The sequence below is a fragment of the Stegostoma tigrinum genome, chromosome 29 (assembly GCF_030684315.1).
Source record: "Stegostoma tigrinum isolate sSteTig4 chromosome 29, sSteTig4.hap1, whole genome shotgun sequence".
NCBI classification, from domain to species: domain Eukaryota; kingdom Metazoa; phylum Chordata; class Chondrichthyes; order Orectolobiformes; family Stegostomatidae; genus Stegostoma; species Stegostoma tigrinum.
In genome coordinates, this window is record NC_081382.1 from 15616134 (window position 1) to 15632143 (window position 16010).

General features: G+C 42.1%; 1 protein-coding gene across 3 annotated transcripts in view; it reads right to left on the reverse strand.

Moving 5' to 3' along the window:
- The window catches only part of LOC125465534 (pappalysin-1-like), a 316341-nt gene that overhangs the window by 151793 nt on the left and 148538 nt on the right, over positions 1-16010 (reverse strand). For all 3 annotated transcript variants that reach the window (XM_048559167.2, XM_048559166.2, XM_048559165.2), the window contains exon 13: positions 14451-14664. In XM_048559167.2, coding sequence (XP_048415124.2) covers positions 14451-14664 — 214 coding nt within the window. The remainder of the gene's footprint in view (positions 1-14450; positions 14665-16010) is intronic.

Here is a 16010-nt window from a genome sequence, read left to right on the forward strand (position 1 = left end):
GTGGACATCATAAATCAATCTACAGATCTGGATGGAAGTGCAAAATAGGAGCGCCTGAAGTCAAGTACTGAGAATCTTTCTAGTGTGTGCCGTTATGTTTACCCAACTTTACCAATGGGCTGTTTTTCCTGAATTCTAATGCTCTACATGTGTATATATATATTTGAATTATTGGAATAGTACAGTGAATGGATGGCTCATTCTCCATTGGTGATCTGGCAATCTTCACTCTCTTCAATGCTACAATGTCACTAGACCATGAAAGTCTACATATCCATTTTAGTGCAATGTAAAATGTGTTTACATTGAATTGACAGATGTAGTACCTTAAAGTTGTATAAAATTTGAGATGTTCGAGTTGAATTGACCTAGGCTGTAATGTCCTCATGTGAAATATTCTAAAATGATACAAAATTTGGCAAAATTCTGACACCAGCATCATGGTTTTTATCTCATGCAACCTCTTTGGCATGTGCATTTTACATTTTTTTAAGGAATGGTCGTAATAGTTCTGAGCTTCTAAAAAAATGTCTCTCTTCTTAACACTGGGCTCTTCTTGTGCTTGGTTGACTTTACAGCAGAAATGAGTACAATTGTCTCAGTTCTATCAGTGAAGTCAGGGCCAGCACACACAAAACAAGCTCCAATATGACATCACCATGTAAGATAGCTGTGAACATAATAAAAATGCCAGATACTCAGTCTCATTTTTCCAGATAGTTTCTCCATGGAGTGCAAGTAACAATTCAATGATATTTTCTGCTTTCTAAGAGGTGACAAGTGCATGTTTTTACAATTGCTTTATGAGATTTGAATAAATGCACAAGGGATCCCTCTGAGTTGTACCTCTGGCAAAATTGTTCTTGAATTCTAAAAGAAAAGCACTTAAGATTTCACTAGAAATACTGCTTAAGTAACTAATTTACAAGACCAGACGAAACCAGCCAGACAAATAATGCTACTGCGCCATAATATCTACGTTGCTCTAGTATTGTCTTCCTCATCCAATTTCAAAGTTTTTTTTTAGAAAAAGAGAAGGGATATTAGCAGTGTGAGGTTTTATTTACAGTCATAAAGTCATACAGTACAGAAAAGAGCCCTCCATCCAACCAGTCCACATTGAACATAATCCTAAACTAAACTTGTCCCACCTGCCTGCTCCTGGCCCATATTCCTCCAAACCTTTCTTATCATGTATTTGTCTAAACATCTGTTAAACACTGTAATTTATCAGGACTGAAAGAGTTGGTTGGGGTGCTTTCTTTCTTTGAAATAATTTATCTGATAGTGCTCATTAACATAATGATAAGCTATGGCTGGGGAGGCAGAGAGTTTAATCCAACTTGCTGAGGAAATTTTGGAGACGGGGCATTTGAGTGGGCAGGAGGGGGCACTGTCAGCTTTCTACCTCTGGCCCAGTTACGTCTGGGGTGAGAATGTTTATAGATGGTTGTCAATTGGGGCCCAAGTCTGTGTCATGAATGCCCACTGAAGAGCCTCGCTCTGTCATTACTGGTGTTCTGCCACACAGGATGTCTGGCATGTTTGGATTTGCTTGCAGGCTCCGAAGGAATCAAGGCTCTTCCTTGTTCAATCAGTGAGAGTCAGGGCTACTTCCTTGCTTCAGCTGATAACTTTAGATTCTTCTCCTACAAGCCCCATCTGAGCAGGGGTTCCAGCTCAATTCAATTCAATTGAATATAGTACAGCACAGGAACTTCAGCCCACCAAGCCTGCACCAATTCCTAAAACTTATTTAGATGGGCTACTTACTGCGCATGAGTGATTTCTATCCCTCTGTTGCCTCCCTTTAAATGTCTATCAAAATACAGCTTAAACGTTGCTAATGAACCTGCTTCCACCACCTCCACTGGCAGCTTATTTCAGGCACTCACCACACCCTGGGTGAAAGATTTTCCCCACACTTCTCTTCTGAACATTCCCCTCTCACCTTGAACCTGTGTTCTCTTGCAACTGTCCCTAGATGACTGTCACCGAAGTCAATCCAAGCATTCTTTCCTGTCACAGAATCCCGACGTGTGGAAACAGGCCCTTCAGCCCAAAAAGTCCACACTGACCCTCAGAGCATCTCACCCAGACCCATGGCCCTATAACCTACCTAATCTCATGTCCCTCAACACTATGGACAATTTAGCATGGCTAGCCTGCACATCTTTGGGCTGTGGGAGGACACTGGAGCAACCGGAGGAAACCCACACAGACACGGGGAGAACGTGCGAACTCCACATAGACAGTCGCTTGAGGTTAGAATCAAACCTGGGCTCCTGGCACTGTGAGGCAGCAGTGCAAACCACTTGAGCTGCCGTGCAGATTGGGAATCATATTACAACCTTCACTAGTCTGTATGTTTTACTTAAATTAAGTGATCAGTCCAGACAATTTCTGTTTTCCATGCAGAATCTATTGCGACTGAAACATAGTTACAAGCAGAAAGAATCGAAAATTCCTGAGGTGTTGCAGAACAGCTGAAGAGATGCAACTTAAGGCAAATCACATCTGCCAGCATTTAGTTGTGAACAATGCTATTTCTGAGACGACAATCCACAGTACTGGTCCACTGGACATTTCTACCAGGCATTACAAATCACTATCACACATCATTGCAGCAATGTTTGAAATCATTTATCCAGTCACTCGAGACTACAATCACATAAGTACTGCCAAATAGGAAGTTCTTTGGCTAAAGTATCTGGCAATGTCTGGCACAGCCAACTTGTTTTTCCTAAAAATTCAAGAATTTTTGTTACAGTAAGCATGAGAAATAATTACTTTACATGAAACAAGCACCAATTAATGCCAAAAGTGAAAATTTAAAATGTAAACATCACTACTTCTGGATGTTTGCCTTTGTAGATTGGTAGGAATACTGTTGGCGTGTTGACTAACTGCAATCCATAGTGCTAACACTGAGATGATTTGCATCAACCCATGTCTGTCCTGTGTTAGCTTATATCAGCGTTTTGTATGTTACACTTGGCTCAACTCATCAGGATATGGATTCTTGTCAGGATTCTTGCTCCTAATCATCATCCAGTGACCTCTGCTGGAAAATGTGTGGATGGGCTTAATTTTGTCTCTTCTTACCTACCCTCATCAAATAATCTGCCAATGCTTACTGTCCAGGCTTGAGCTTTAAGAATGTAATGATCAATCCTTTGGGATTACACATTAGTCAATAATTTCAGGAAAGAGGGAAGACATTCACCATTTCTCACTTAATCATCTTATTTCCTTTAATGCTCCATTTCTATTGCGGGCACTACTTCAATGTTGATAAGAGGGAATTATGACAGGGGGAGAAAGAATCACTCACAAGCCACTGCATGCAGTCAGTTGTTAAGTTAAGCCTCAAGGAGGAGCTCTAAAGCATTTTACCCACTGCACAATCTAACAAGTGGCTGCCCGGTGTCTTGCCCAGTGCTGTTACAGAAGATACTGCCTTCCCATGCATTGGCATAGATAAAATCCAGCCCCTGTCAACTCAGGACATGATGTTTAGTTCCTTGTTGTTAGCAGGACATTTTATCGCCAAGTTGCCAAAGCGAACAAGATGTTGTTTTCAAATTTTTTGAAGTGTGAGTAAAGACACAAACACCGCCTTTGGTTTGCTGGACCAGCCACGGTAGATGGTTGTCAATAGTATGCGTACCCTGTAGCCAAATATGATACAGCTTATTTTCACACATGCCACTTGTTCAGATCATTGCTAATGAATGTTGCTAGGAAATGGGTGCATATCACTGTCAAATCATAAATCTAATTGTGCCTCTGCGACCAGATGAGAATTGTGGTCATTGCAGAGAACTTCCCAATATGGCGAAATCCTGCTGTATTCTTTACCCTATCTACTGCTCCACAGCATCTCCATTAATTAGACCACCCTAATACTGAACGGTTATTGTTATTGCAAATTGTGTTTTGTCTTTGATAACTTTTTTTAAAAACTAGGAATTTAACCTTTCATGATAATAACCTTTTCAGGAAATCGCAGCTTGGGTATTGATATGGATGTGGTGATTGTGCTGTTTTGTATTGTACAGGTATAAAGTGTTCCTTCACCCCCTATTCCACTACACCTCAACAAAGAAAAGGTGGATTTGTCCATTTAAAGCTTGTGACCTGAATAGGGTTGAATTGTTACTCTGAGTTTGAAGCCGTGAAAGATTTTAAAATAAAAGAGAAACCTACTCTCATTTTCACCACTGGAAAATAATGGCTTTTCTTTGCTGCCAGTATTTTGGCTGTATATACTTAATTGGTGCACCTTGGGAAGTTTTACGACTGGAAAAGTGTTAAAAACAATGGTATTGTTAGTGCAAATCATTGCAAAGTAGGACCAATTCACTGTTATTCAGAATAGCTCCAAATAACCATAAGGCACAGTTACTGATAATAGTCTAAGACAGCACTCTATTATCTGAAGGAATAGTCAAAAGAAAACAGTATGTTTCAGTAGTATAGAAGAATAAGAACAGCATTTTGATACTCAAAAGTAACCCGGGGATGATAACTCCCAACCATCGAGAATGATCTTAGAATACGAATGTCTCCATTTTACTCGGTTTAAAACTGGAACACATATAACATAACATAGAACATTACAGCACAGTACAGGCCCTTCGGCCCTCGATGTTGTGCCGACCTATCATACCGATCTCAAGCCCATCTAACCTACACTATTCCATGTACGTCCATATGCTTGTCCAATGACGACTTAAATGTACCTAAAGTTGGCGAATCTACTACCGTTGCAGGCAAAGCGTTCCATTCCCTTACTACTCTCTGAGTGAAGAGACAGATTTTATCCGTGCCATTGAACATTCGATTATTTCGGGTCCCATGGATAGTCTTACCAGTGTTTATTATTTCAAATTCATCACTTCTTCTGGTTTTTGTCACATCCATGAGGTTGCTGCAGGTTGGACACTAACAAGCAGAGACTCTCTCAGTAAGAACGAGGACACGGGGAGTACAACACACAACGTCCCAAAGGAATTTCAGTCAGATTCTTTGTTTTAGCAAAAACTAGGTATCCTTATGATGCAAAAGAAAATCATATTCCCCTGCCAAACGCAATCTGTACAAATTATGAATATCCATAAATCCTGTGCAAAGCACACATTCAACTCATCAGGGACAATGTATACAAATATGTCATAACCTTACTTTCTGACTAGCTTTTTTCATATTCCGTTGGCTTTTCCGTTTTTTAATTGTGGATGTAATTTGTTTACAATTACACTGTCATATTAGTATAAAGAGATCAGTTAGCTCAGTTGGCTGGACAGCTGGTTTACGATGCAGTGTGATGCCAACACTATGGATCAAATTGCTGCACCAGCTGAGGTTACCATGAAGGACTCTCTCCTTCTCAACTCCTAGCATCCAGATAGGTGCCACCAATAGGGCAACAGCAAACTTTATGTGTACACAATACCTGTACATACTGCAGTGTAATAAAGATAATGGTGGAAGGCTACAGGCTGCTCCCTCAGAGGGAGAGAGAGAGAAGAGATGACTGACAGCAGTTTAACCTAAAATTCAGCAGACCTCAGGCAAGGGGTGAGATTAAAATGTAGGTTCATGATAAACACAGCCGACGTGGGAATTGAACCCATGCTTTTGGTGTCACTCTGCATTGCAAACCAGCTGTGCAATGTAATAGAGAGTAGGTGTTATGAGCAAACTTTGAGTCAACACCTTGTCAAGCTGAGTCAGTTTCTTGTCAATTTCAGTGGCTATTCTTGGGTGGGTTACAACTTCAGCAAAAATTGGGAGTATTTTATATTTTTCACTAGAGCCAGTATGATTAAGCCAATCGATGGCAAATTATTACCTGCCTAGATAGGTAATTTTCCCACAGTTACACTGTTATCTGGTTGCAAACATTTTGCATGTGTATTGGAGGCCAGTTACCTAAACAGAAAGCAAATTCATGCAAAGCATCCCAAAATGACTTTATGTCATTCAATAACATGGCACATTGTTGCTGGCAATGACAAATATATTTTTTCATTTAAAGAAGATATTGACTCTGGTAGGTTGATGGAAACCTGTGTTATCCAAATGTGTGGTTGAGACTTGGCAAGATTTTGTGTGACTAGACAAATATGCTGAACAAATGAAGGGTACATGTTATAGCCACACAGGAAAAAAAAGGATGATAGACATGCAAAAGAAGCCATCAGGTCCCTCAAACTCATTTATCCTACCATTCCCACAAAGTCAAAATCTATGCTAATGTGTTTAGTAGGCAGGAGATGACATTTGATCAGATGAACAAAAGCTCCTGAAATCTTGGAGAGAAAAGCTGTTAAGTCTATGAAGATTGTCGCTGCAGGAGATAATCACATAGCCCACCAACAAGACTTGCCTAAGGCAGGTGCTTTGGGACTTACAACTTCAATTCATTGGTGTGTGTATATGCGCACGCGCACCTTGTCCCTGTGTCGCAATGCTGTGTGATTGATGTATTAGTCAAGCAAGGAATGAAAGTTTATTCAATTCCAGGTTGTGGTCATCAATTCTAAAATTGGCATTTATTGCCATTGTTTAATTGCCCTGAAAAGGTAGTGGTGGAGGCTCTTTCGTTAGAACCATAATTTTTCTGGTTCCTACGTATGAATGGCTTCTCGGCCACTTCAGGAGGTCTTGAAGAGTTGCCAATATTGAGTCACATATGATCCAGATCAGGTAAAAACAGCGACTTTTCATTCCTAAAGTACAATAGCGAAATGGTGGGTTTCTGTCAGTGTGTTGGAGAGGACGCATGGTTCAAATTGAGCACTGATCCTGCTGCAGGTGAAATCAGGGACACATGCCACTGCAACATACTAAATTGGCTCCGATATATTTGAATAAACAGACACTAAGACCTAGGGGAAACCTAATCGCACCTCCCTGATTGAAGCTTAGGGTCTCCTGCTGAGCAATACAAAGTGGTAAAGGCTGAGCCTTCAATCAGTCCCAGAGCAATTGTGATAGTGTAAAGGGACCCATTTTAGTGAGGTATTTGCGCTGTCGCTATTGGTAATCACGGAGAAAATAATTGAGAGTTTAAGAAAAGGTTTCAACTTTTCACAGTGGTCTACAGCTTAATAGTGTGAATTAATTTGCTGCTTTTGGAAGGGTTAGAAAATCACTAAGTGCCACATTAGGTTTTCCTCAGGAATGAAAGCATAGCGCCTGCACCAAAGGGTCCACATTTCCTTGAGTTCTTACTGAAGATATTACAAGAAATGTATCATAATAACAGGTTACCAAATTAGATGCAGATTTGAGTAAGAGAGGACTAGAAGGTTTGCCATCAATCATTCTTGGGTCCAAAATCTCCAATTTAGTCACAAAGTTTTTTTTAAATGCTGCTCAGAGTGACATATTCATGAGGTACACTTTGGTCTAGTTTAGGCTAAGTAACCTAACACTGTAAGCACTCTGAGATTAGTGCAGTTTGTTTTCTGCTTAATGCTCAATACTCCACTCGTTTACAGGGAATAATTGGAGCCCCACGTGATGGAAACAAGACAAAAATACCAAAAATCACAATACTCCAGATCAGGGTAGCAGTTGAGAAGTTAACATTGGCCAGAATTCTCCTAATTCTTACTGTTTTCCAATCACCTCTGCTGTTAGTTGTGTTTGCTCGTATAAGGCGAGCACAGGATTTGTCCTGCTGGGATACTAACAATCCATTGATAAACAGCTTCTTCTTTGCTCAGATAAGTGTGACCTATTTGGATAAATGGCTGTGATGGTGTAGTCCAACAATGGTCAGAGTCCTCAGGAGAAAAACTGGTACAAAAGGAGATTGTTGGGGGAACATTTCAATGTCCAGTGACGTCCTCTCTCAAAGCCCAACATTTTGGAAGATGGATTCCTGTAATAGCAGCCAGGTGTGAAGATCCTGGCCAATTTTCCTCTTCTCAATATTGGGTGCTAACAGGCATCATTATGTTTTAAAGTTTCTCTGAATGAGACTAACAAAGTTTGCAAAGATCAGGATGCAGCCTGACATGTTACTCCTTGTTGTGGTTTAAATACTCAGTGCTTTCCTGAGCTGAATAACTGCAAGGCACAGCTCAGCCAAATTTCCATAATACCACTACTAAACTCTGGATTGTTATATTTGTACTACCCAAATAATACATATACACATATCTTGGCTAATGTGCAGTGTAATCACCTTTCTTGCTGCCTCCACTGGCCAAAAGTGGATAAAAATATACATCCTTACACACTTTTAGATTATGTTTACAACTAATATAATTTTACTTTTTACCACTTAACTGACATTCTTTCAATTTTGTCAAAATTTTCTTCATGTTAAATATGTAGATGTAAATAATCTTGCATGGAAAACCTGCATATTGTTAGCCAGTTGGCTGGTTTGAGCAGCCCAGGTTACCAATTTACACTTTACCCTCAGTGGCAAGCCACCTATATTTTGGGATTGTATCCTAACATGTCAAAATGAAGCTAGAGTCCATGACTAGCTTCTTTTCTGACCTACACTGGCTCATGTGCCCCAGTGTCATTGATTCAGAATCTCTGATGAAGGGTCTAGGCCCGAAACATCAGCTTTTGTGCTCCTGAGATGCTGCTTGGCCTGCTGTGTTCATCCAGCCTCACATTTTATTATCTTGGATTCTCCAGCATCTGCAGTTCCCATTATCATTGATTTAGAATGTGCGTTTCCCACGATCTCCGAAACCTTCTGCAACCCAACTACCAAAATTCTCCATTTCATGGAACAGAACTTTGAGCAACTCTCTCCTTCTGCCACACAAAAGATGTACCTTAAGTCGTCCAAGCAAATAGAGTGGAATTCTCTCTGTAAACTTCTTACACTTTTAAAGCAGTTTCTCTTCTTTGACAAAGAGTTTAATCATCTACCAACTCCATCCTTGTCTTGATATTTATTTCTCTGAGTGCCCATTTTGTTCATCTCATTGCAGGTCTTTAAAGGACCTTGGGTTTTTTCTTTACATTAACAACACAATATAAACACTTCTATTGTTGCAACCATTTAAGCAAATTACCATCGGAAAGAAAGGCATTTTTGTAACCGCACATACCTACAAATGGAAAGGAAATGATGACCTTGGTGGAGTTAAAAACAGTGAGAGAGAGAGAGAGAGAAAGATGGAAAATTCAACGGAGAATTTCACCCAGCGAATTTGTGTGAATGATGAGTAAAAATCACAAGATTGATTATGGCACTGATAGGGAGTCCGGTAATACATTCAACAACAATTTGCATTTGTATTGCACCTTCCACGTAACAAAAGGCACTTTGAAAATGTATTCAATCAAGTCAAATCAAGCCGAAGAATGAGATAGTGGGGGAGCTGGCCAAAGGTTTTGTCAGAGGTAGATTTTAAGGAGTTTCTTGGAAGAGAGAAATGTGGAAACTTTTGTTAAGAGAAGTCCAGACCTGAGAGCCCAGACAGCTGAAAGAAATAGGGGAATTAAGAAAATCAGTGATGCACAAGATGGCAAAATTGGAGGATCACTACATCTTAAAGCCTTATAGGGCTAGCAGAAGTCACAGTGATTCAATTGAGGATACTTTAGCTGTCACTGCATTTCTGGTCTCCAAAACTTCATTGTGGAAATTCCATTTGCATTTTCAATTCTTGAATGTTCATTGAGGTAAAATGTTTTGATATTTTAACAGCACTATTTACCTAACAATAATTTGAAGTTTACATTAAGACATCACCTTGCAAATATTAATTACTAGGCATGCCTTACAAAAATAGAAATTAATCAAGTTTCTTTGCACATTGACAAAAAATGTGCATTCATTAGTCAACTCTCTGGGGACTGGAGTTTCACTAGATTTCCATTGTGGTAGCTTTCTTTACATTTTCACTACAGTAGTATCAGTTACCTCGCTCATTATTTATTGATCTCAAAGAACTCTGTCACTCAACAGCATTGCACTAAGAAACTTGCATTAATATACGATCATTAGTAGCTCCCTCATTCAAAGGTCATTTCAGAATCGACTGTCATACTCTTAAGAAATGGTTCCTGTTCTTTTTAACTGATTTTCTCTCCTGAAGCTGCTGTTTACCTAATGCGTTGTTTGCATTTGGCTATTGTTGTCAAGCATTCTGGTATCTCAGCCAAATTGCCATTGTTAATTTATAACCTTGAAAAAGGCACATCAGGTAAAAAATACTTTTCAATCATGGGGAATTGCAGTCTGGTCGAATCATGTCTGCACGTGATATTCACGCGCACACACAAACAGGAGTCAATTATAAGTGATCAAACTCAGGCTGATTAATTCCCCCTCCCTAGCCCTGGGGCGCTGAGGCAAATATGATTTGCGCAATTTAATCGCAAAGTCTGAATAGTAGGAATGCTGCCATCCTGAATATTCATAACGTTATCTTGTGAGATGTTTTGCTGCTCCTTATTCAAGAGGTCAGCCTTTGTGAGAATAAGGAATTTGGCTGCAGCCAATCAGTAAAGTCAGAAAGTATGTCTCTGACAAGTCCTGAATGAATCACCAAATTTCAGATGGTAAGCAAGAATAGTTAGTAGGTTAATAAAATGTGAGGCTGGATGAACACAGCAGGCCCAGCAGCATCCCAGGAGCACAAAAGCTGACGTTTTGGCCTAGACCCTTCATCAGAGAGGGAGATGGGGTGAGGGTTCTGGAATAAATAGGGAGAGAGGGGGAGGCTGACTGAAGATGGAGAGAAAAGAAGACAGGTGGAGAGGAGAGTATAGGTGGGGAGGTAGGGAGGGGATAGGTCAGTCCAGGGAAGACGGACAGGTCAAGGAGGTGGGATGAGGTTAGTAGGTAGGAGATGGGGGTGCAGCTTGGGGTGGGAGGAAGGGATGGGTGAGAGGAAGAACAGGTTAGGGAGGCAGAGACCGGTTGGACTGGTTTTGGGATGCAGTGGGTGGAGGGGAAGAGCTGGGCTGGTTGTGTGGTGCAGTGGGGGGGGGGGGGGGGCGAACTGGGCTGGTTTTGGGATGCGGTGGGGGAAGGGGAGATTTTGAAGCTGGTGAAGTCCACATTGATACCATTGGGCTGCAGGGTTCCCAAGCGGAATATGAGTTGCTGTTCCTGCAACCTTCGGGTGGCATCATTGTGGCAGTGCAGGAGGCCCATGATGGACATGTCATCTAAAGAATGGGAGGGGGAGTGATAATGGTTTGCGACTGGGAGGTGCAGTTGTTTATTGCGAGCCGAGCGGAGGTGTTCTGCAAAGCGGTCCCCAAGCCTCCGCTTGGTTTCCCCAATGTAGAGGAAGCCACACCGTGTACAATGGATGCAGTATGCCACATTGGCATATGTGCAGGTGAACCTCTGCTTAATGTGGAAAGTCATCTTGGGGCCTGGGATAGGGATGAGGGAGGAGGTGTGGGAGCAAGTGTAGCATTTCCTGCGGTTGCAAGGGAAGGTGCCGGGTGTGGTGGGGTTGGAGGGCAGTGTGGAGCGAACAAGGGAGTCACGGAGAGAGTGGTCTCTCTGGAAAGCAGACAGGGGTGGGGATGGAAAAATGTCTTGGGTGGTGGGGTCGGATTGTGGATGGTCAGTAGGTTGTCTGGATTTCTGAAGATACCAGTATTTCCATAATCAGTCAACATCCAGAAAGTAGTAACAGACATCATTTCCACTGTCAGGTCAGAGTATAAAGTGTACGATAAAACGGTGCAGACCTGGATGGACACAGCAAGACAAGCAGCATCAGAGGAGCAGGAAGGCTGATGTTTCTGGCCTAGACTCTTCATCAGAAATGGGGGAGGGGAAGGGGGTTCTGAAAAAAATAGGGAGAGAGGGGGAGGCAGATAGTCGATGGATACAGGAGAAGATAGGTGGAGAGGAGACAGACAGGTCAAGGAGGTGGGGATGGAGCCAGTAAAGGTGTGTGTAGATGGGGAGTTAGGGAGGAGATACGTCAGTCCAGGGAGGACAGACAGGTCAAAGGGGCAGGATGAGGTTAGTAGGTAGGAGATGGGGCTTGAAGTGGGAGGAGGGAAAAGGTGGGAAGAAGGACAGGTTAGGGAGGCAGGGACGACCTGGGCTGGTTTTGGGTTGCAGTAGCGGGAGGGGAGATTTTGAAGCTTGTGAAGTCCACATTGATACCATTGGGCTGCAGGGTTCCCAAGCGGAATACGAGTTGTTCCTGTAACCTTCGCGTAGCATTGTTGTGGCACTGCAGGAGGCCCATGATGGATACATTGAGTGAGAAATGGGAGGGGGAGTTGTAATGGTTCGCGACTGGGAGGTGCAGTTGTTTAGTGCAAACGAGCATAGGTGTTCTCAAAGTGGTCCCCAAGGCTCCGCTTGGATTCCCCAGTGTAGAGGAGGCCACAACGGGAACAGCGGGTAGTGTACACCACATTAACAGATGTGCAAGTGAACATCTGCTTGATGTGGAAAGTCTTCTTGGGGCCTGGGATGGGGGTGAGGGGGTAGGGGTAGGAGCAGGTGTAGCACTTCCTGTGGTTTCGGGGAAAGGTGCCGGGTGTGGTGGGGCTGAAGGGGAGTGTGGAGCGGGCAAGGGAGTCCCAGAGAGAGTGGTCCCTCCGGAAAACAGATAAGAGTGGGGAGGGAAATAAAGTCTTTGGTCGTGGGGTCAGATTGCAGATGGCGGAAGTGTCGGAGGATGATGCGTTGGATCCGGAGGTTAGTGGGGTGGTGTGTGAGGATGAGGGCGATTCTGTTTTGGTTGTTATTGCAGGGATGGTGTGTGAGGGATGACTTGTGGGAAATGCGGGAGACATGGTCGAAGGCGTTCTCGATCATGTAGCTGTGGGAGTCAGTTCACTTGAAATGGATATCAGTTTCTAGGTGGTTGCCAGAGATGGAAACAGACAGATCCAGGAAGGACTGAGAGTTACCAGAGATGGTCCAGGTGAACTTAAGGTTGGGGTGGAAGGTGTTGGTGAAGTGGATGAAACGTTTGAGCTCCTCGTGTGAGCACGAGGCGGCGCCAATACAGTCATCGATGTAACGGAGGAAGAGGCGGGGTTTAGGTCCAGTGTAGGTACGGAAGAGGGATTGTTCCATGTAACCTACAAAGAGACAAGCAAGGTTGCAGGAACAGCAACTCATATTCCGCTTGGGAACCCTGCAGCCCAATGGTATCAATGTGGACGTCATAAGCTTCAAAATGTCCCCTGCCCCTACTGCATCCCAAAACCAGCCCAGCTCGTCCCTGCCTCCCTAACCGATTACTTCTCAAACTGATGCCTCAGATCCATGCAGTTCAGCATCAAGCATTGCAGGTATATCCACTAAACCAGTCAGGAACCATTCTTGTTTGATTAAATGCAGATGGCTGACATGATGGATTTAACGTAGAGCAGCACTTTCTTGCACTTTCCAACTCTTTCAAATTCAAATTCTCGCAGAAAAGATGTTATTGTCAAAACTCGAGGATTCTAACTTGCATTGACCCAGCAAAGTTTTCAGACGCTCATTTTCTTAGAGGCAATTTTCACGTGATAGCTGCCAAACTGAAGTCAAAGATTATGGATTTTTTCCACTGTTAATGGCTCCAAAATGCAGGAGGTAACACCGCTCTAGCTAATGAGATGGAAATAGAAGCAGATTGCAGCTCATAAAAGGTAACTTCTGACATTCCAATGCTTTCATGCGCTTAATTCACCCATACGTGTTATCAATAAATCTGGAATCCACAATGTGCCTTGCTATTGCTCTGGTGATTTGTCTATCTAACTTCATTGAAGTCCACATACTCTCTTAATTCCACTCCCACTTTTCCTTATCATTTGGTATGATATCAAATCGACAAATCAGGCCAAATGTTTCCACAGCTCAAGACAAACTGTTCAAATTCCTTTCCAGAAGATTCTATATTAATTTTTTCCCATTAATTTGGTTCCCTGCCTCCCTGACAGTTTCCTCCCATTTTGGTCCTTCCTGTCATTTTCCTTTACCTGCGCACATGCAGATTGGCTGTTAGAGACACCAGAAGCCCTCACAAGCAACCAATTTTCATGTTTGAGATTGAATGAAGAGCAGGCATACAATGGCTGGTTCTCTGCAGGGGACACCACCCCTTAATGTGTTCTCAACCACATATTTTCCATCAAGTCCCAATGGAGAGCTTTCATGAGCTGGGCTCAACACCTGGAGATATTGTTTTCATCACTTGAGGTCATTAAGATCAATCAGAGCACCTAAGACACCACCTTTAGCTGAGACCAGCATGATATCAGATAGAACCCTGAGCCTTCTTTTGTTTGTAATTCCTCTGTTCCACACAGTAAATCTTGTTGTCTACTCTTCAAAAAAAAAGCCATCAAGCTTTTCCCTATTTTATTAGCTTTGAGGAAGCATCACAAAACGGTGTGATGAGCAGTTGACTCTGTCAGCGTCATTATTTTATCTGGGAACTGTCGATTAATAAAAGTTGAAAGATGGTATCAAGACTCACCTCTGCTCCGCTGGGCTGTACATCTCACTGCTTTGGCAGCTGCTAATTGTAATGGGGTCAAAGTTGTGGAAGGAACGCAAGGCCACCCCAGAGATGGCAACGTACAGTGAATGGAAAGTAATTAGAATGGCTGAGGTCCGGTAGAATGGCTGACTGAGGTCGTGAATGACAGGGATAACGAGGGGGTTGTTCCTGCAGTTCAAAAGATGCATTCCTGCAGAAAAGGCAGGAGACAAACACTGGTCGTTAAAAATCAGCAAGGCATTTTCAATTTCTGCAACTACAAACCATCATTTAAATTATGTTCAAACAGCATTCATACTAATATTTCTCACTGGCATTTTAAAAGATGGAATATTTCTACGGCCCTTTGTCAGTGAGTGTGTTTATAAAAAATAAAATCTCTTTTCTCCTGACCAATGACTGAGGAATGGATTTTCCTCCTGGTATTCCACACCTTAATCAGACATACCCACCATTATCAGATTGTTGTGTTGTACATCGATCCAATTAACTCTATTTGATAACGTACCGATTAACCAAAAATTGTGAACAGTGTGAGGATGCTTGGGTCATATGTTGGATGGTTCCTGAAAATGGCTCCATGTTTGCAAGGGGTTCCCTTCACTGAAAACTTTCAAAGCCATAGACCTAGAGTATTTTTAAACTCTGGATAGCTTTACAATTTGTTGTACTGCAAGCTGAAATTATTTCAAAATCATTCTTTCCAAAAGTGAATGCCACTTCACTTGGTGACTCTGACCTAATAATAAAGTCTAGTTTGTTTTTCTAATTCGCGCTGCTGCAGTCTTAACTGCAGTTAACATAAAAGTAATTGTGCATGATCAATGGGTTGTACTACAGCTACTGGTTTAAGGATCTGAAATTTGAACCCGAGTCTTTGGATTAACAGTCCATTGATAATACCACGAGGCCATCGCTTCCACCATATATATGTATATATACACATATGGGTTCTGCGATGACTCGTTCTTAATTTACCATGGGTATCTTTGTTTACATCCAGTTTACTACCAAAGGATGACAACGATTACTCTGGTGCAAAGCGATAACTGATGTGTAGATGCAGTCTCAAGGGTGTCATGAGTTGGAAGCTGTGAGATACTCTGCCAAGTGTGTGGTCAGAGAACACGAGTGACTTATGCTATAAAATTTGGGGAAGGTTTCGCTACTTGTCAGAATTTGCCTTAGTAATAATGTGGAATTTGTGTCAATGCAACATGATAACTTGTACTGGTGCAAAAGATATTCCATAGCTGGGATCTTAAAAATTTTTGCATTATGTGTTAAAAAGTGCAGTAAAAAGCAAACATACAGTTTTCACACTCTGCCTTACCTGAAATTAGGACAGGGCTAAATCCATTGAGACAAAACCAGTGAGTCTGGTGAGTGACCAGTGTACAATGTTAGGACGGGTGCAATAGGCTTTTGACAATATATCAGTAACTCAGTAAAATAAATTCTCAGAAGGAAGAAAAGACAATAAGTAAAAGTCAAAGACAAGCTGGAAAAGGGATTGATTCCTGATTCTAATGGATC